This window comes from Ailuropoda melanoleuca, chromosome 10 (assembly GCF_002007445.2).
Source record: "Ailuropoda melanoleuca isolate Jingjing chromosome 10, ASM200744v2, whole genome shotgun sequence".
Classification (NCBI taxonomy): domain Eukaryota; kingdom Metazoa; phylum Chordata; class Mammalia; order Carnivora; family Ursidae; genus Ailuropoda; species Ailuropoda melanoleuca.
This window is the reverse complement of record NC_048227.1, coordinates 82,615,449-82,632,173: the sequence shown is the minus strand read 5'-3', so window position 1 is coordinate 82,632,173 and position 16,725 is coordinate 82,615,449. Positions and strand designations below refer to the sequence as shown.

Sequence of the window (16,725 nt, the reverse complement as noted above, 5' to 3'; positions counted from 1 at the left end):
TGTGATCTTCCTTGGTATCAGAAATACCCTGTGTTAAAGAAGCTTGGTCAACTTATTTTCCTCTGCAGAAAGAACCAATTGGGGTGGTGGCTGAGGGTAGGGAAGTGGGAATAGTATTGTTTGATCCCATCTTGCTGTATTGGAAACGTGCACCAGCTCTAGATTCCCACACATGGGCTTAAATATCACCTGCTCATTACAGCACCACCCCCACCCCATCTCCCCTCCCCTAAGTCGGCCTCTGGGTCCCTGCTTTAATCCTGACACTTGGCTCTCTCCTGACAGTCCATTCTGCCTTCCATTCTCCTCAGGGGGCTCAGGACCACCATTTGAACTTCTTTCTCTCAAACGTCTCTGCCCCTTTCCCCACCAAGCAAGGCATTTCCCTCCTCCAGAATCCTGCTTAGGAATCCATCCATGAGTAAACCACCACTGAATTTAGTTATTGCAAATGTGCTTTATTTACCTCTTAGCATTTTTTTTTTAAGATTTTATTTATTCATTTGACAGAGAGAGTGAGCACAGAAGGGGGAGCAGCAGGCAGAGGGAGAAGCAGTCTCCCCGTGGAGCAGGGAGCCCAATGTGGGGCTCCATCCTGGTACCCTGGGATCACAGCCTGACCTGGGATCAGCCTAATCGACTGGGCCACCCAGGGACCCCAGCCTCTTAGCATTCTTAATACATGCCCATGTGAATTATGTATGTAGCTAGGTGTATGACTGAGATCATCTAAGATATTTTTAGCTGCATTAGTTTGTGCTTATAATTTCATGTCATCTTTGAACATGCTCTCATGGCTCTTCGATATATTCCTTCTAGCTCTCCTTTAGATTTTTACCTCTTTGAGGACAAAGAACAGATGCATACTGCATATTTTACAGTGTGGAGTTTGATGACGTATACTCAGGGAGCCGCCACGGAAGACCAAAATAACAAAGTATTGCATTTGCTTACACTTTTCTACTTTCTTTCAAATTATTTGAGAGACCTTTTTAGTCGTTTATACATACTTAAAATGATAAAGTGTACAGAGTTAGGGCTATATAAGGGGATATTTAAATAGAATAATAAATATCAGAAAGTTCCCTTCCCCAAAAGTCAGAGGAAGTCAACAGCACAACAAAACTTTTTCATTATTTTTAAAATTTCAGTTTGGATACTATAAAAGAAATTTAAGAATAATTTTAGAAAAATTTAAAAGTCTAATCTTATGTTCTAACTTAAGCTAGAATTGCACTTTCTTACATTATTTTTTCTTGTTTTTTTTTAAAGATTTATTTATTTTAGAGGTGGGGGGAGGGCAGAGGAAGAGGGAGAGAGAGAATCTCAAGTAGACTCCCAGCTGAGTGCAGAGCCAGATGCAGGGCTCCATCTCAGGACCCTGAGATCATGACCTGAGCTGAAATCAAGAGTTGGATGCTTAACCGACTGAGCCACCCAGGTGCCCCTAAATGATTTGTAAAGTAAGATTTTTAAAAATTATTTTGGGAGCGCCTGGGTGGTGCAATCATTAAGCGTCTGCCTTCAGCTCAGGGCGTGATCCCGGCGTTCCGGGATCGAGCCCCACATCGGGCTTCTCCGTTAGGAGCCTACTTCTCCCTCTCCCACTCCCCCTACTTGTGTTCCCTCTCTTGCTGGCTGTCTCTGTCAAATAAATAAAATCTTTTAAAAAAAATTATTTTGCTCCCTTATATACAAATCATCCTAGTAGTATAAGTCTTCCATTCTGTCAACATTTTTTTGAGAGGCTAATACGTCCTAACCTGTGTACTGGGTTCTGGGTTTGCAAAAGTTAAACACCTGATTTTGAGACCCTCCTACTATAGATGAGTTAGGAAATGGAATTTTGGAAAGAGATAACGTAGAAGGCAGAGTAGAGGTGGAGCTTGGTTAACCTTAACAGATGAAGGACAAGGATGTGAACAACTGAGAACCCTGGTGTACTGTTGGTGAGATTATCAAACAATGCAGCCACCATAGAAAATAGCATAATAGCTCCTCAAAAAATTTAAAACTACAATTATCATACAATCCAGGAGTTCCTCTTCTGGATATATATCCAAAGAAAGGATTGAAAGCAGGATCTCAAAGAGAGATTTGCACACCCACATTCATAACAGCATTACTTACAATAAACCAAGAGGTGGAACCAACACAAGTGTCCACTGACGAATGAGAAACGAAATGTGGTCTATACATGTAAGGGAATATTATTCAGCCTTAAAAAGGAAGGAAATTCTGATACATGCTACAGCATGGATGAATCTTCAGGAAATTATGCTAAGTGAAATAACAAGCCATCTCAAAAAGACAAACACTGAATAATTCTACTTATAGGAGGTAACTCTAGTAGTCAAACTCACAGAAACAGAAAGTAGAATGGTGGTGCCGCGGACAGGGGTAGGGGGAGATGGGGAGTTGGTGTTTCATGGCTATAGAGTTTCAGTTTTGCAAGATGAAACTTACAGAAGGCTTGCAACTTTAAAACTAGCCCTGGAGAGTGGCTGAGTACAGTATAAATATACTCAACACTACTGAACTGGGTACTTAGAAATGGTGAAAGTGGTAAATTTTATGTCATGCATTTTTTTACTACAGTAAAAAGTAAGAAAAATAATAGACAAAGAGATATCAAAGAAGTCAGAACTACATAAACCTGGCCCCTGACGAAGGGCACCCTGATTTTTGTTATGAGCAAGATGAGGAGTTTTTGTTTTTGCTTTTTTTTAAATGGTTGAATCTGAAATTCCTGCCCAGCAAGAATATCTAGGAGGTATTGGATGTCACAGGATCAGGGCTCGAAGTACTTAACGTTGATAGGTTTCAATGAGCTTAACTATGGAGAGTAAGTAGAAATATAAAAAAGTAAAGGATAGAATTCCAGGTTCCAGCTTTTAAGGTGCTGATGGTAGATTAAAAAAAAAAAAGATCTGAAGAGAAGCAGCAGCCTGAGATTTAGAGGAAAATACCATACCCAGGTCCAGTAAGGTAAGGAAAGAAAAGTTACCTGGAGGATTTGTTAACTAATCAGCCTTGGGTTCCTTGCCCTGGTGGCTAGATGGGTGGTGGGATGGCGTCTTCTATCACTCCCCCTGGAGCCGTCTCCCCATCCAGGGGCTCTTAACCTGTGGGTTCATGGACTTTCTGGACGGGCTTCAGGGAGTCTGTGAGCCCTCGGGATAGTGAGGCAAAATGGTGTGTGAATGTGCTTTTCTTCAACGGAGACTCTCCGTGGCTTTCATCGTGTGCCACAGCATACGGAGTGAAGATCTAGTATTTCTGCTACCCTGATTTCACTTAGATGATGAGTGTAATTCCTTTGTCTAGTCCATTTTGAGAACATAATCACAATTTATAGTATTGTTTTCTATGGGAAGATATCATCCCAGTTGTGAAGTGACATGCAGATGAAGTCATGCGATGTATTTAAGTTGGAGATTATAACTTTTGCACTTTAAATTTCAGTGATTAGTCAACAGGGTAGAGTAGGACTTACACTAAGAATCAATCCAATAGTCAAAAACAGTCTTACTAGAGTGAATATAAGCACATGTGGCATTTTCAGGACCCCCTCCATTCCTTTACACTCTGACCGTTACGGGCAAAAAGTATTCTGTGTATTTACTTTTATTTAGATACTCTCACTATATCTCAGTTTCCTCATTTCTAGGTGAGTTAATACTTGCCAGATATTGTATAATATAAAAAATGAATTTTACTTGTATAAACAAATGTTTATTTTAACAGGTTTTTACCTGTCTTTCTGATTTTAGCATTTTCCCACATACTTTTTTTTTTTTTTTTTTTTTTTTTGGGTCAGAGAGAGAGAGCACAAGCAGGGGGAGCAGCAGACAGAGGGAAAAGCAGGCTCCCTGCTGAGCAAGGAGCCTGATGCAGGACTCGATCCCAGGATCCTGGGATCATGACCTGAGCCAAAGGCAGACACTTAACCGACTGAGCCACCAAGGCTTCCCCCCACATATCTTTTTTTTAAAATTTTGTTTATTTACTTGAGAGAGATAGATAGCAAGCATGAGCAAGGGGAGAGGCAGAGAGAGAGAAGCAGACTCCCCACTGAGCAGGGAACCTGATGTGGGGCTCGATCCCAGGATCCTGGGATCATAACCTGAGCTAAAGGTAGACGTTTAACCAACTGAGCCACCCAGCTGCCCTTTCCCACATATCTTCTGTGTGGTGTGGCCATTTTTCTTCTGTTTTGAATCAGGTCATTCTTGAGTCAATACATCCTGTGAATTTTGCTGATTCACTGGAAGAAAAACTGTAAATTAATGCCCAGAAATCCATCCCTACGCTTGGAAAACTGGTTTGGAATACATATCTTACTGATAGTAGGGGAGAGGACATTCATGTCGGAAGAATTTAAAGCAGTCATATTTTATTAACACTGTTGTTGATGTTATGCCTAACAGAACTGAGGCCACATTTCAGCCTCGCATCGGAGAGTGATACCGCTGATCAGGAAGACTTGGATGCAGAAGATGACCATGAGGAACGGCCTTCGAACCAAACTGTCCGAAGACCTCATGCTGTCATTGAAGATGCTGTGGCTACCTCAGGGGTGAGCACACTCAGTTCTACTGTATCCCACGACTCCCAAAATGCTCACCGGTCCCTCAATGTGCAACTTGGAAGGATGAAAATAGAAACTAATAGGTAAGTCCTATTCTGATGTGGGTGGGGTTCCTTTCCCTTACTTTTATATAAGTGCATGTGTGTTGGCTCTATTTTAAAGTTTGGTCCACAGATGGGGCACCTGGGTGGCTCAGTCAGTTAAGCACCCAACTCTTGATTTTGGCTCAGGTCATGATCTCACGGTCGTGAGGTCAAGCCCCTCATTGGGGTCTGCACTGAGAGTGGAGCCTGCTAAAGATTTTCTCTCTCCCTCTCTCTCTTCTGCCCCCCCCCTCCCCGAAAAGTAAAGTTTGGTCTTGAGAATACAAAATGATTCCTTTATCCCATTCACGTAACTTGGTTTGATAATCTTTCTTTATTAAATAAGAGAGATTTGTCTTAGTCTCCTTAGACAAAATCATTTTCTGCTTCTACCAATTCAAGCCTTGTTCAGCACTGTTCTTTGATCCCTGCTTTATCTCCAAGTACACTGAGATTTTCAAAGTAGTTGTAACTTCAGAAACTGTCTTCGACACAGACTCAGAGCAGCGTGTACCATCCCAGAAACAGCTGAAAGACAGAAAATCCATGTTCTTGAAAGCCTATGATTTGGAATATCAAGTTCTTTTAGAAGAGGAAGATCTCTGTTCTTGAGAATAAATTTAGTGGTGCTAAAGCTTTGCTTTTCTAAAAAGAGCCCTGAAAGGATGATCAGTTGACCACATTTATGATCCCATTTTATTTTGAATATGCTCTGTCATATCTGGACTTTAATTTTATTCTTTGAGAATTTGGTGACATAGAATCCACATGATCGGGTTATTAAGTGAAGAGTAAATATTTCCTGTTCTTCACAGATATTGGCACAGTTCAAGGTCTGAGTCTATGATTTATAGCTTCCTGTGCTGGCTACAGTTGACACGTGAGCAACTGACTTTACGACTGGGTTTATAGTGAAACCTTTTTTTTTTTTTTTTGGAGTGAATCAACAACAGTTGTTCAAATATTTAGTTAAAAATCTTGTTCACCAGGAAGATAAAACATATTTTATTTCTTGTCATAAGTTTTTAAAGTTAAGCTTGAATACCAAGCTTAGTACAAGCAGTACAAAGCCCATCTTACATTCAGAAACATGAATTCTGGCTGCATGATTGAGTAAATCTGTACATATCATCCATGATTTGCGTAGAGAAATCTTTCTGAATCAGGGGAAATGGCTTTCAAACTTCCACAGAAACTCAGCTCTTACTTGGCATCTCTAGTACTTAGTGAAAGAATTTGTGTCTTTCCTCCTCTGAGACTTCCGTGGAAATCTTTGGTGTCCCTCATTTCCCCTTCTTCTCAAGCAATACCCCAGTCCTGACACTGCATCCATTATAGTAGGTGTTAACTTTAGTCCTATTTTTTAGTTTACTCTGTCACCCAATCCTAGATGGAGTTGTTTTTTTATACCCCCCTCTGATCTCTGGAGGAGGAATGTTCGCTTGTTACTATCTGGGTCTGACCCCCAACTCCTCCTCCACCCATGGTCAGAATTATACAGGCAGTAAAGCTACTTTATTTACCAATGAGCTGGTGTGTTTGTTTCTCCGGCCCTCGACCCTTCCGTCTATATTCCCTGGCTTGTGTCAACAGAACCCGCCTCTGCCAAGTGCTGCCTTTCCCTTCTCTCCTTGGACCATTGGAGTCGCCGGGTTTTCCATCCTGTCCCGCCCTCTGTCTGCAGGCCGGAGGGGCTGCCCTTCCGAGGGCCACTGGCCAAGGGCCACTTCCCGCGTCTCTGGTGGGAGGGCTACGACTTGCCCTATTTCTTTATTGTTACTGCGTTTTTCACAACAGCCCACATTCATGTTTTTTTCTCTACATATTTACCCTTACATCTGTGACAGCTACAGGATTATGAGCCTCCTTTTCCTGTTTCTAGCAATATCTCCCACAGCTCCTCCCCGTCGCCCCCAGAGAAAGGACAACGTTCACCTCACGCGATGTAAAAAAAGGGCTGCTGCCTCAGTTCTGGTACTAAGTACTGGAAATGAGAGACTGGTCTTGTCTATATCATTTTCAGTTGAATATTGCATGATATATAGAAGTTCATGCATTGCAGGGGCGCCTGGGGGGCTCAGTGGAGTGAGCATCTCACTCCTGATTCCCGCTCAGGTCATGATCCCAGGGTCCTGAGATCGAGTTCCACGTCAGGCTCGGCGCTCAGAGGGGAGTCGGCTTGAAGATGCTCTCCCTGTGCCCCTCCCCCCCACACACACTCTCTCTCCCTCTCTCTCTCTATCTCTACAATAAATAAACAGGGGACACCTGGGTGGTTCAGTCGGTTAAGCATCTGCCTTCCTCTCAGGTCCTGATCCCAGAGTCCTGGGAATGAGTCCCACTCCCTGCTCAGCAGAGAGCCTGCTTCTCCCTCTCCCTCTGCCAGCCATTCCACCTGCTTGTGCTTGCTCGCTCTCTCTTTCTCTGTCCCTCTCTCTGTCAAATAAATAAATAAAATGTTTTAAAAATGTTTTAAAGAAATTAAAAAATAGAATAAAATGAATAAATCTTTTTAAAAAGTTCATGCACTGCAAAATAAAGTTAGAGGAAATGTTAGTGTGTTTTTAGGAAGGCTGTAGCCCTCATGTTGGAAATCTTAAGCTTATATTTAGATAATCACTAATGAAGGTAAATCGGGTTTATCCAACTCTTGATTATTAGATCACCAGTAATAATACCAAATAGAGAAAATAACACGGTGGCTTTAGAATGTATGTTTTACTTATATTTTTGGGGGTATTTTACATAAAATGTCCTGGAAATAATTCACTTCACACCAGTGGTTGGGACAGTACTGCGGGACAGTAATGCAGAGTTAGCTAAAACCTAACTCACGCAGAGCTGACTGCTTATCTATCATCCAATTCCAGAATTACCCACCCCCACCCATCTGAGTTAAAAAAGTGACCTCAGGGCAGATGCTTGCCAGATTTTTCTGGAACAGAGAGGCAGGCAATTGCCTTAATTTTGAAGAACTCCCCTCTTAACTGAAGGCAAAGTAAAAATAAAACTGATGGACTGGGTAAATAAATAATTTTTGAGAGCTGGATTTGGGACAGATGAAGTGACCTGTCAGTGCTCTGCTTTCAGTGTTAAGTTCTGGCTTTTAAAGATAGAAAGAAAATATGTAGTCTAGATACACATCGGTTAAATTCTAGAAAAAGTCACTGTGTTCTTCAAAAAAAAAAAAAAGAAGAAGAAGTAAGGCTATGCCATCACTATTCCATCCATGTAAATCATCAAGGAAGACAAAAATACATCCTAGACCAAGAAATTGCCAGCTTACAAATTCATGCTGAGCTTGGCTGTCGGTTTCCTGGAATACCATTCTTGCTGGAGTGATAAACATTGCCTTCGATCCTGGGTTCCTGCTGCTCCATCCACCTGATCGTGCGATGCTTACTTTGCTGGTCTTTTCTTTTTTTTTTTAAGATTTTATTTATTTATTCGACAGAGATAGAGACAGCCAGCGAGAGAGGGAACAAAAGCAGGGGGAGCGGAAGAGCCTGATGTGGGGCTCGATCCCATAACGCCAGGATCACGCCCTGAGCCGAAGGCAGACGCTTAACCACTGTACCGCCCAGGCACCCCTTACTTTGCTGGTCTTTAAGTAATCTTTCTCAAACCACCTTCTCTGGCTACCTCTCAAGAGTCTTCCTTTTCGTCCCGCTTCTGCTGCCCACTCTTCTCCAATCCTTTCTCCTGAGGGCCTCATCTCTGTCCTGTGGGAAAGGAGAAGGAGCCTCCCCGAGCCCTAGGCCCGAGGCTGCCGCAGGGGACAGGATCGCCCACCCTGACGCCCGGCGCTGCCCTTGGCACGCTAGCTACAGCTGTCTCATTGAACGTTCACAGTCATCCTTTCGGGATGTTTTCCTTTACCTTTTCACAGATGAGAAAACAGCGGGCCAGAGGCATTAAGTGATTTGTCAAAGTTAACACAGGAAGTGTGTGGCTGAAGCCCAGGGCTGTCTTTCAGCTGGGCCTGTGCTGCCTTCAGAACAAGGCAACTGAAGCAGAAACCAACTTTTGGAATGGACTCTGGTCCTGAGTTAAATCTATCCATACTGAGAAAATGAAATAAATACAGTTTGCTAAGAGCTGTAGGGTATGCAACAATTTCTCTTGATGATCTTATGAATAATTATGTACCTTAACTTAAAATTCTGAATCCAAGTCACCCAATGATAGTTTTCTAAAAAAAATCTCCCTTCCTAACTTGGAATATTTTTTTCAGAGAACAGTGTTAGAAATGGTGAGGAGGATACCAGTTGGCTCTTAGTTGCATGGTGAAACTTTCATGAATAAGAACTCGGATATAAATGATGTTAGTTTCTCCTTGTTTCTTTGGAGAATGCTTCAGATGCCAACTAAGAACTGACTGTACCAGGAACACAACCATCCTTTTACCCACTTCACCAGTCCCCTTAGAAGGGAGAGGAATAATAGTTAACATCCTCAACAGTTCTAGCAACAACCATTACCGTTTACTGAGTACTATAGGGGACCTCACCTGTAGTTTACTTCTCAAATTTTCAGTTAAAAAAAAAATGACTGCCCTTCTGCTTTGCATTGATTATTATACAATCCATAATCAACTTTTTTTGATGAAGGGTCACACATGTAAAATGTAGCTGTGTTAATATCATATATATTTTATTTTACTTTTTTTATTTGCCATTTATGGTCAAAAAAACCCAAAATATCTCTGAAGATTTTTTTTTGTAAGATTTTATTTATTTATTTGAGAGAGGGTGAGAAAGAGCACAAGCAGGGAGAGGGAGAAGCAGACTCCCATGTTGAGCAAGGAGCCCGACATGGGGCTCGATCCCAGGACCCCAGGATCATGACCTGAGCCCAAGGCAAACGCTTAACCAACTGAGCCACCCAGACACCCCTATCTCTGAAGATTTGGCAGACAGTTGGGGTAGCACTTTTGAATTCTTGTCTGAAAGTACACGCCTTCTAGAGCTTCGCTACTCAACATGGGGGGTCTGAGGACCAGCAATATGAGGATCACCTGGGGGAACTCATTAGAAATGCAGAATCGTGGGGTGCCTGGGTGGCTCAGTCATTAAGTGTCTGCCTTTGGCTCGGGTCATGATCCCAGGGTCCTGGGATCAAGCCCCACATTGCATCAGGCTCCCTGCTTAGCAGGAAGTTGTTTTATATATATATATATAAACTTAAAAAAAAAGGAATGCAGAATCTCAGACCTACTCCCAAAATTACTGGATCACAATCTGCATTTCAATAAAATCCCAGGGGTGTCTGTGTTCCTTATAGCTTGAAAAATCCAGATCCAGAAGGTCACTGTGGCTGCTCCAGCTTTATTATCCTGTCAACCAATATAACTTTCTTTTACAGATTACTGGAAGAATTGGTTCAGAAAGAGAAAGAATTACAAGCACTCCTTCATCAAGCTATTGAAGAAAAAGACCAAGAAATTAAACACCTGAAGCTTAAGTCCCAACCAATAGGTGAATAATAGAAAATTTTTAAGTGATACTGTTAAACCAGGCTGCCACAAAAAGGGGAGAAAGCCAACGGGCAGTTTTATTTCATGGCTTAATTGGCATCTGTCACTTGTACGGTGACTACACGCAGAAATTGCTTTTAAGAAATATCCAATTCTTAATTGCAGCAAACTATAATTTCAATATAACCTAATTTCAAATAAGATGATTCATGGTCATCTTTTCCTGAGATTATTTGAGGTAAATAGGGCTCTAACACTTTTCTGGTCTTTATTTTTTTTTAATTTTCAAATGAGATTACTAGAATAAAATACTATTTTTGGTCATTTTTGCATTTGTATTCTATATATCCTGGGTTTTTTCCCATATTATTGCAAATAGTGAAAAATAGATGATTATATGGTTTTCTGCTAATTATGCTCATGTTTGTCGCATGAAAAACCCATAGTACAGTTTTAGTGAAACAAGTTTATTCTAAGAAACTATAGAATTGATATGAAAGTATAAGGTGGGAATATCATTACATTATTGCTTCTGCCTCTCCATTTATTATTAGTCTTTAAGAGGTTTGCTTATGTTACCATTTGTACTACCCATCTCGATTGTTTCTGTTATTTTCTGATCGAGCAAAATCTTTTAAAGTAGTAATAAATGTCTGTTGACTGGGAGGGTCTCAGATGGCCTCTGTGAGAAGCTAAGAATGTCCCTCCCTCCCCAATTCTGTCCTAGATATTCCTGGATTGCCTGAATGCCCCCGGGATTCTCCTGGCACAAATACTGAAGAGTCTGAACTTACTGAGTGGCTCAGAGAAAAGGGAGCTGATGAAGACACTATAAGTCGGGTAAAAAAACTGTCCATGGGACAAGCTTTTCTTTCACTTCATAATGTTGAGTGCCTACTGTGTGCGAGGCACGGGGCATATACACTGGTGAGCCCTCCTGCGGACACGGACTAGGCTCAGCAGAGGGTTATCAGATAATTCCACAGATAAAGCAGGATGATACCCTGATAAACTCTATGAAGGAAAGGTTATCAGGTGTTAGGAGACAGAGAGAGGAAGAGGTTAGGGAAGGTTCTCACAAAGGTGGTGAATGAGCTGAAGTCTAAAGGCATTGGTAGGAATAAACCAAGCTATCTATATGTATATTTGGGGAGGGGGGTGAGGAGGGAAAAATCCATTTGGGGGTCGGGGTGCTGAATGTGCAAAAACAATGAGGTAGGCAAAAGCTCTGTGGTCCAGGACCCCTAAGGATTTTTTATATTTTTGAACTGAAAATAAGGAAGAGTGGAAAAATCAAGACAAAACTAAAATTGTAAAGTTTCTAATTCTCTCTTATGTTTGACTTTTTAGTTTTATCACAACATTATTAGACTCTACTGGGCAGTGGCTATTTATTGATATTTAATAAAATAGATCTAGTCAGTCAACTTGTGTCAGGAACACTTTCTATATCTATAATAACCTAATTCTCCTCAGCTCCTTACAGACTTCGGTAATCAGCAGCTGTAGCGCTTATGTTTGAAGATTACATATATGTATACACACATACACACACTAAGAAGTTATATTTTTTATTATTTTATAGGAAGGGCCCCAATACAATATTACATTAACTTTAGTTTTATGTTTACATTTTTTAAACAACGAAAAATAAAGATTTTTTTTTCTCTTTACTTGAATCCATTGGGCTACTAAATAAAATTTCAGGTTACCTTAGAAATCTGCATTGAACAAGTTACTGCTACCCAAATTTAAACAGCTCTCTTGCTTATGGAGAATGATGCATCCATTCAAGTTCTCTGAAATATTTATTCCTCGAACTAAGACTCAAGTCACAATTAAGGAGTAGTAATTGATGACCCACTAAATTATTGCCTTTTTTTAAATTTAAAATTAAAGCTGCAGTTTAAATTCAGGTCTCTGATTTTATAGTAATTATTTTAAAAGTACCTTTTATTATCTATGAAAAAATAAATTCAGAAATTAAGTGTAAACAGTACCTTTCCAGGAACACTTTTTATCCACTTGAGAAAAATAAAGCTACACAGCAACAAACCTCTCAAAAATAAATGTTATGGGGGAGGGGATGGGGTAAGTGGGTGATGGGCATTAAGGAGGGCACGTGATGTACTGTGCACTGGGCGTTATATGAAACTGATGAATTACTGAACTCTACATCTGAAACTAACGATACATTGTAAGTTAACTAACTGACTTTAAATAAAATAAGTAAAAATATATATATAAATGTTACTTATGAACAGCAGATGTAATTACAAAATGAGTTTTATCTAGTCATTAGAAGGCCATTCAGAAATTGTGCTGCTTATAATCTTTATGCATTTGGAAGACATATGGATGTATTTCTTTGCAATTATTTTGTAAGAGGGGGGATTTTTCCTAATAATTCCAGAAGATTATGTTTTTAGTAGATTTCCTTTTAGATTCATTTTTAAATTACTGCCAATGTTTATATTATGGATAACGTTATTTATTAAAGCTACAAAACATCTTTTGTGTATATTTTACTTTCTCCACAGTTTTTGGCCGAGGATTATTCACTAGAGGATGTTCTCTTCTATGTTACACGTGATGATTTAAAATGCCTCAGACTAAGGTACCACTTTTCTTTCTGTTCCTTTTTCATGATGGAAAGAGCGCTGGGTTCCTGCTCTGGCCGGGCCCCTCCCCAGCTGTAACCATCTCAGCAGTCCTGGGCCCCGTTCTCTGGTTCGCATTGGCTCTGAGGAAACTGAGTTTGTTGTGCCAAGCTATTACTGGGCACTCTTATCACCAATATCTATGTCAGTAAATGCAAATCAACTCAAAGAATTTCTTGATAATCGAGTAGACTGAGGCCATGCAGTTATTTTATTTTANGGAAAGAGCGCTGGGTTCCTGCTCTGGCCGGGCCCCTCCCCAGCTGTAACCATCTCAGCAGTCCTGGGCCCCATTCTCTGGTTCGCATTGGCTCTGAGGAAACTGAGTTTGTTGTGCCAAGCTATTACTGGGCACCCTTATCACCAATATCTATGTCAGTAAATGCAAATCAACTCAAAGAATTTCTTGATAAGCGAGTAGACTGAGGNCACGCCCTGAGCCGAAGGCAGACGCTTAACCGCTGTGCCACCCAGGCGCCCCCATGCAGTTATTTTAAAGCTGCCTTAAACAAATGCTCTCATTTAGTTCAGGACTGTACCGTAATTATTAGAAATAATAGAATAGGTGCTGATTTGCCATCCACGGACCACATATAATGTGATAGAGTTTCTTACCGTAGTTTTCTCTATCCGGCCAAGCACATAGAATTCTGTAAAGACCCGTTTCAAATGTGCTGAAAATCTGAAATGATGCTTTGGGAACTGGTAGTCTGTGGGAGTGGGCAGGAAAGGCAGGGAGGGGTGATGACAAAACATAGAAAGAATACATGAGGACCGATAAGACTTTGGGATCGTTGTGTTCTGATCAGAGTAGCTAGAGGTGAAGAAGTCACATGTATATATCAAGGGCAGTATATATCAAACGAGGTATTCTCTCCCCTATGTTGCTGTGTCTTTAAACAGAGGAGGGACGCTGTGCACACTGTGGAAGGCCATCACCGACTTTCGAGACACACAGACTTGACTGTCTCTCAGTTTGCTTCCAGCCTTCCGTGGAGATTCTAACAGACAGAACTGATCTTCGCAGGGGAGGGAGAATCGAAGGGAGAGGAGAAAGAAGTTGCACTTTAAATCCAGTATTTGTTTACTTGTGTTAAAAGAAAAAAAAAAAGACAAAATACACTGAAATTTCCTAACTGCTTCTATTTCTACAATTCATAAGGACTCTTTGTAAGGACTCTCAAAATAATCCTAAACATCAGGATGCTTGGGATTATTTTCATCTAAACATTTTTACGGAAATATTTTTAACTTAGCAGCTGTTGCACTTCGGCCAAATGTCTCTTTTACACGAAACAGATAAAACATTTCATGTGATTGTGCATCACTGGAACAAAACCAAAATGTGACCATAACTTTTTAGGCTTATGTGTGTGTGTAAGATACTCTGAGTAGAAATGCATAATTTCCATTATTGTGTAAAGTTTATGGTTTTTTTTTAAGTGTGCAGAATCTGAGAAGCAACAGTTTTTACTTACCTATCTGTATTAATTGTAATATTGACTCTATTTTGTAACTTAAGTTTCTGGCCCATAGTATGTTCATTTGAGTCGTGTATGTTCTAAACTGTACCAGTTGCACATGTCTGAATCATAGTCATGTTAGCTTGTTCTAAAGCTATCCATTGTGTCATATTTACTCTAAAAAGTAAAAAGACTCTTAACATACTGTTCGATAAAATTCTAAAGAATTCTTATTTTGTTTTGACAAACCAGATAAACTACTGTGTCAAATTTCTAGTTGTTTCTTCCGCTCTGCTATTAAATAGAATCTGGCTTCTATTCAAGTAATCGAAGAACAATTGATCTGCAAGTTGCCCCTCAGGGCACCAGGGTGGTAAGACGGAGTGTGAAGGAAAAAAAAAAAAAAGAATTTACATAAAAGAACGTCCCTGTGTTGTTTCTCAAGGTCACAAGTTATCCTGAGTGAGACTACTGTATATCTCAGAGGGTCTGCAAATAGCATCCCAGTGGAGAACACTGCATTTTCTCTCTCCTTAATTGCTTAGCTCTCATATTTGAGGAACATGTTTTTCTTTGAAGCTGAATATTATAGTTTAAAGCCTGCCCCTGTTAATAGGGTGAAGTCTGAAGCTCTGAGATAGATGAATGACATAAACACAAAATTCTTAGATACAGAGGAACTTGCTTATGCTGCAAGACAGAAATAACATAGAGCTCTTCGTGTATCGTTACTTGACCCATACATAACAGTCTTTGAAAAAACAGGAGTCATCTTTATTTCTATGTGAAAATCAAGGTCCAATATATCTTGTATTGCATTAGACTGCACAGAAAGTTCTCACCTTGTTTTCTCTTTGATACTTGCAACAACACAGCGGCATCTTTTTTTTTTTTACATCCCAATTTCAAAGACAGATAGTTGCCTCTTGTAACCTGTGGGGAAATTTTGAAGGAGGTGAGGTGTAAATTAAATGATATGTCATTTCACTCAAACTAACACAGGGCAATTCTTTTTTTAAAGATTTATTTATTTATTTTAGAGAGAGAGCATGAGCAGGAGGGGACCACAACCTGAGCCAAAACCAAGAGTCGATCACTTAACTGACTGTGCCACCCAGGCGCCCCAATACAGGGTAGTTCTTAATTAAGCCACAGTGTATCTCCCCAGTTCTAATGGCCAGGCGCTTCTTTTAGTTTGTTCAAGGATCAAGCTACCCATCTTCAACCAATTCTTTAATGGTAGGGTCTTTCCTCGGGATTTTCCTCCTACTGTATATCTTTGTGGGCTTTGTGGGTTCCTCTATCCCTGCATGGTTCATAATACATTCCCAGGCCAGCATCATTAGGTTTTTGTCAGAACTGTGGGCCTCAGTCACAAAAGAAAGCAGTTCCATTATGGTCCAAGTTTTGCTAAAGGTTTCACTTGAAAGGTGTTTGGCATCAGTCTAGGCCAGTGACTCTCAACCCAGATTCACATTAAAATGACTGGGATGTTTTTTAAAATATACTGATGTGGGGCACCTGGGTGCCTCAGTTGGTTAAGCATCTGATTTCAGCTCAGTTCATAATCTCAGGGTCCTGGGATCAAGCCCCACATGGGGCTCCCTGCTTAGCAGGGAGTCTGCTTGTCCCTCTGCCCCTCCCCCACTTGTGCTCTCTCTCAAATAAATAAATACAATCTTTTTAAAAAATAAAAATAAAATATACCAATGGCACCACCTTAGAGAAACTGTGTTTATTGGTCTGGGGTAAGGCCCATAGATCCTATTTTTAAAAAGCTCTGCAGATGATTTAACAGTATCAAGTCCCACCTTCGTATTCCAAGAGACACCTGGACAGAGAAATAGAGAGCTCCTTTCCATAGAGGTGGTAGTAAGATGGTTACTATTCATTTTCCATTTGGTGTAGCAAGAGTCTAGACACAAAGGCCAGGAGCAAAACCATCACTTCCCTTTTGACCTTGGGAAAATTAATTAACCTCTCCAAGTCTCAGGTTCCTCATCTGAAATGGGGGAAATCATGTACCTTCCTCATAGGGTTGTTGTAAGATTTAAATAAAATCATGCAGGTAAGATGCTTGTGCAATGCTTGGTAGATGTAAGCAGTCAGATGCTACCTACTACTCTTCTCTCTTATCATTCATTCAGAAGTATTTATTAAATACTTACTGGGTACTACATTCTGTGGTGCATGAACAAGACACAGTTCTTGCCCCCTGAAGTTCACCATCACCACAGTACCTACACTAAGTGCTGTAGTTACATCTGACCACCAAGGGGTGGGAGGGTCAAGAAAAGCTTCCAGAGAAGTGAGGTCCACAGCTGTGCCTGGAAAGATGATTTGTAACAGAACAGTTACGCATGGGTGGTGGAGGCAGCCTCATAAGAGAAACAAAACCAGAATTTGCTGGGAAAGGAGAACTAATGTTTCTTCTTAACCATGTTTTGATTTC

The 16,725-nt window shown here is 40.6% G+C and overlaps 1 protein-coding gene across 1 annotated transcript in view; it reads left to right on the top strand.

Moving 5' to 3' along the window:
* Window positions 1-14,543, top strand: part of MAP3K5 (mitogen-activated protein kinase kinase kinase 5) — a 197,507-nt gene extending 182,964 nt beyond the window's left edge. Inside the window, exons 26-30 of the mRNA XM_034669190.1 lie at window positions 4,431-4,674; window positions 10,039-10,151; window positions 10,878-10,990; window positions 12,691-12,767; window positions 13,714-14,543. Of these exons, the coding sequence (XP_034525081.1) occupies window positions 4,431-4,674; window positions 10,039-10,151; window positions 10,878-10,990; window positions 12,691-12,767; window positions 13,714-13,774 (608 nt within the window). The 3' untranslated portion in view covers window positions 13,775-14,543. The remainder of the gene's footprint in view (window positions 1-4,430; window positions 4,675-10,038; window positions 10,152-10,877; window positions 10,991-12,690; window positions 12,768-13,713) is intronic.
* The last annotated feature ends 2,182 nt before the right edge of the window (window positions 14,544-16,725 follow it).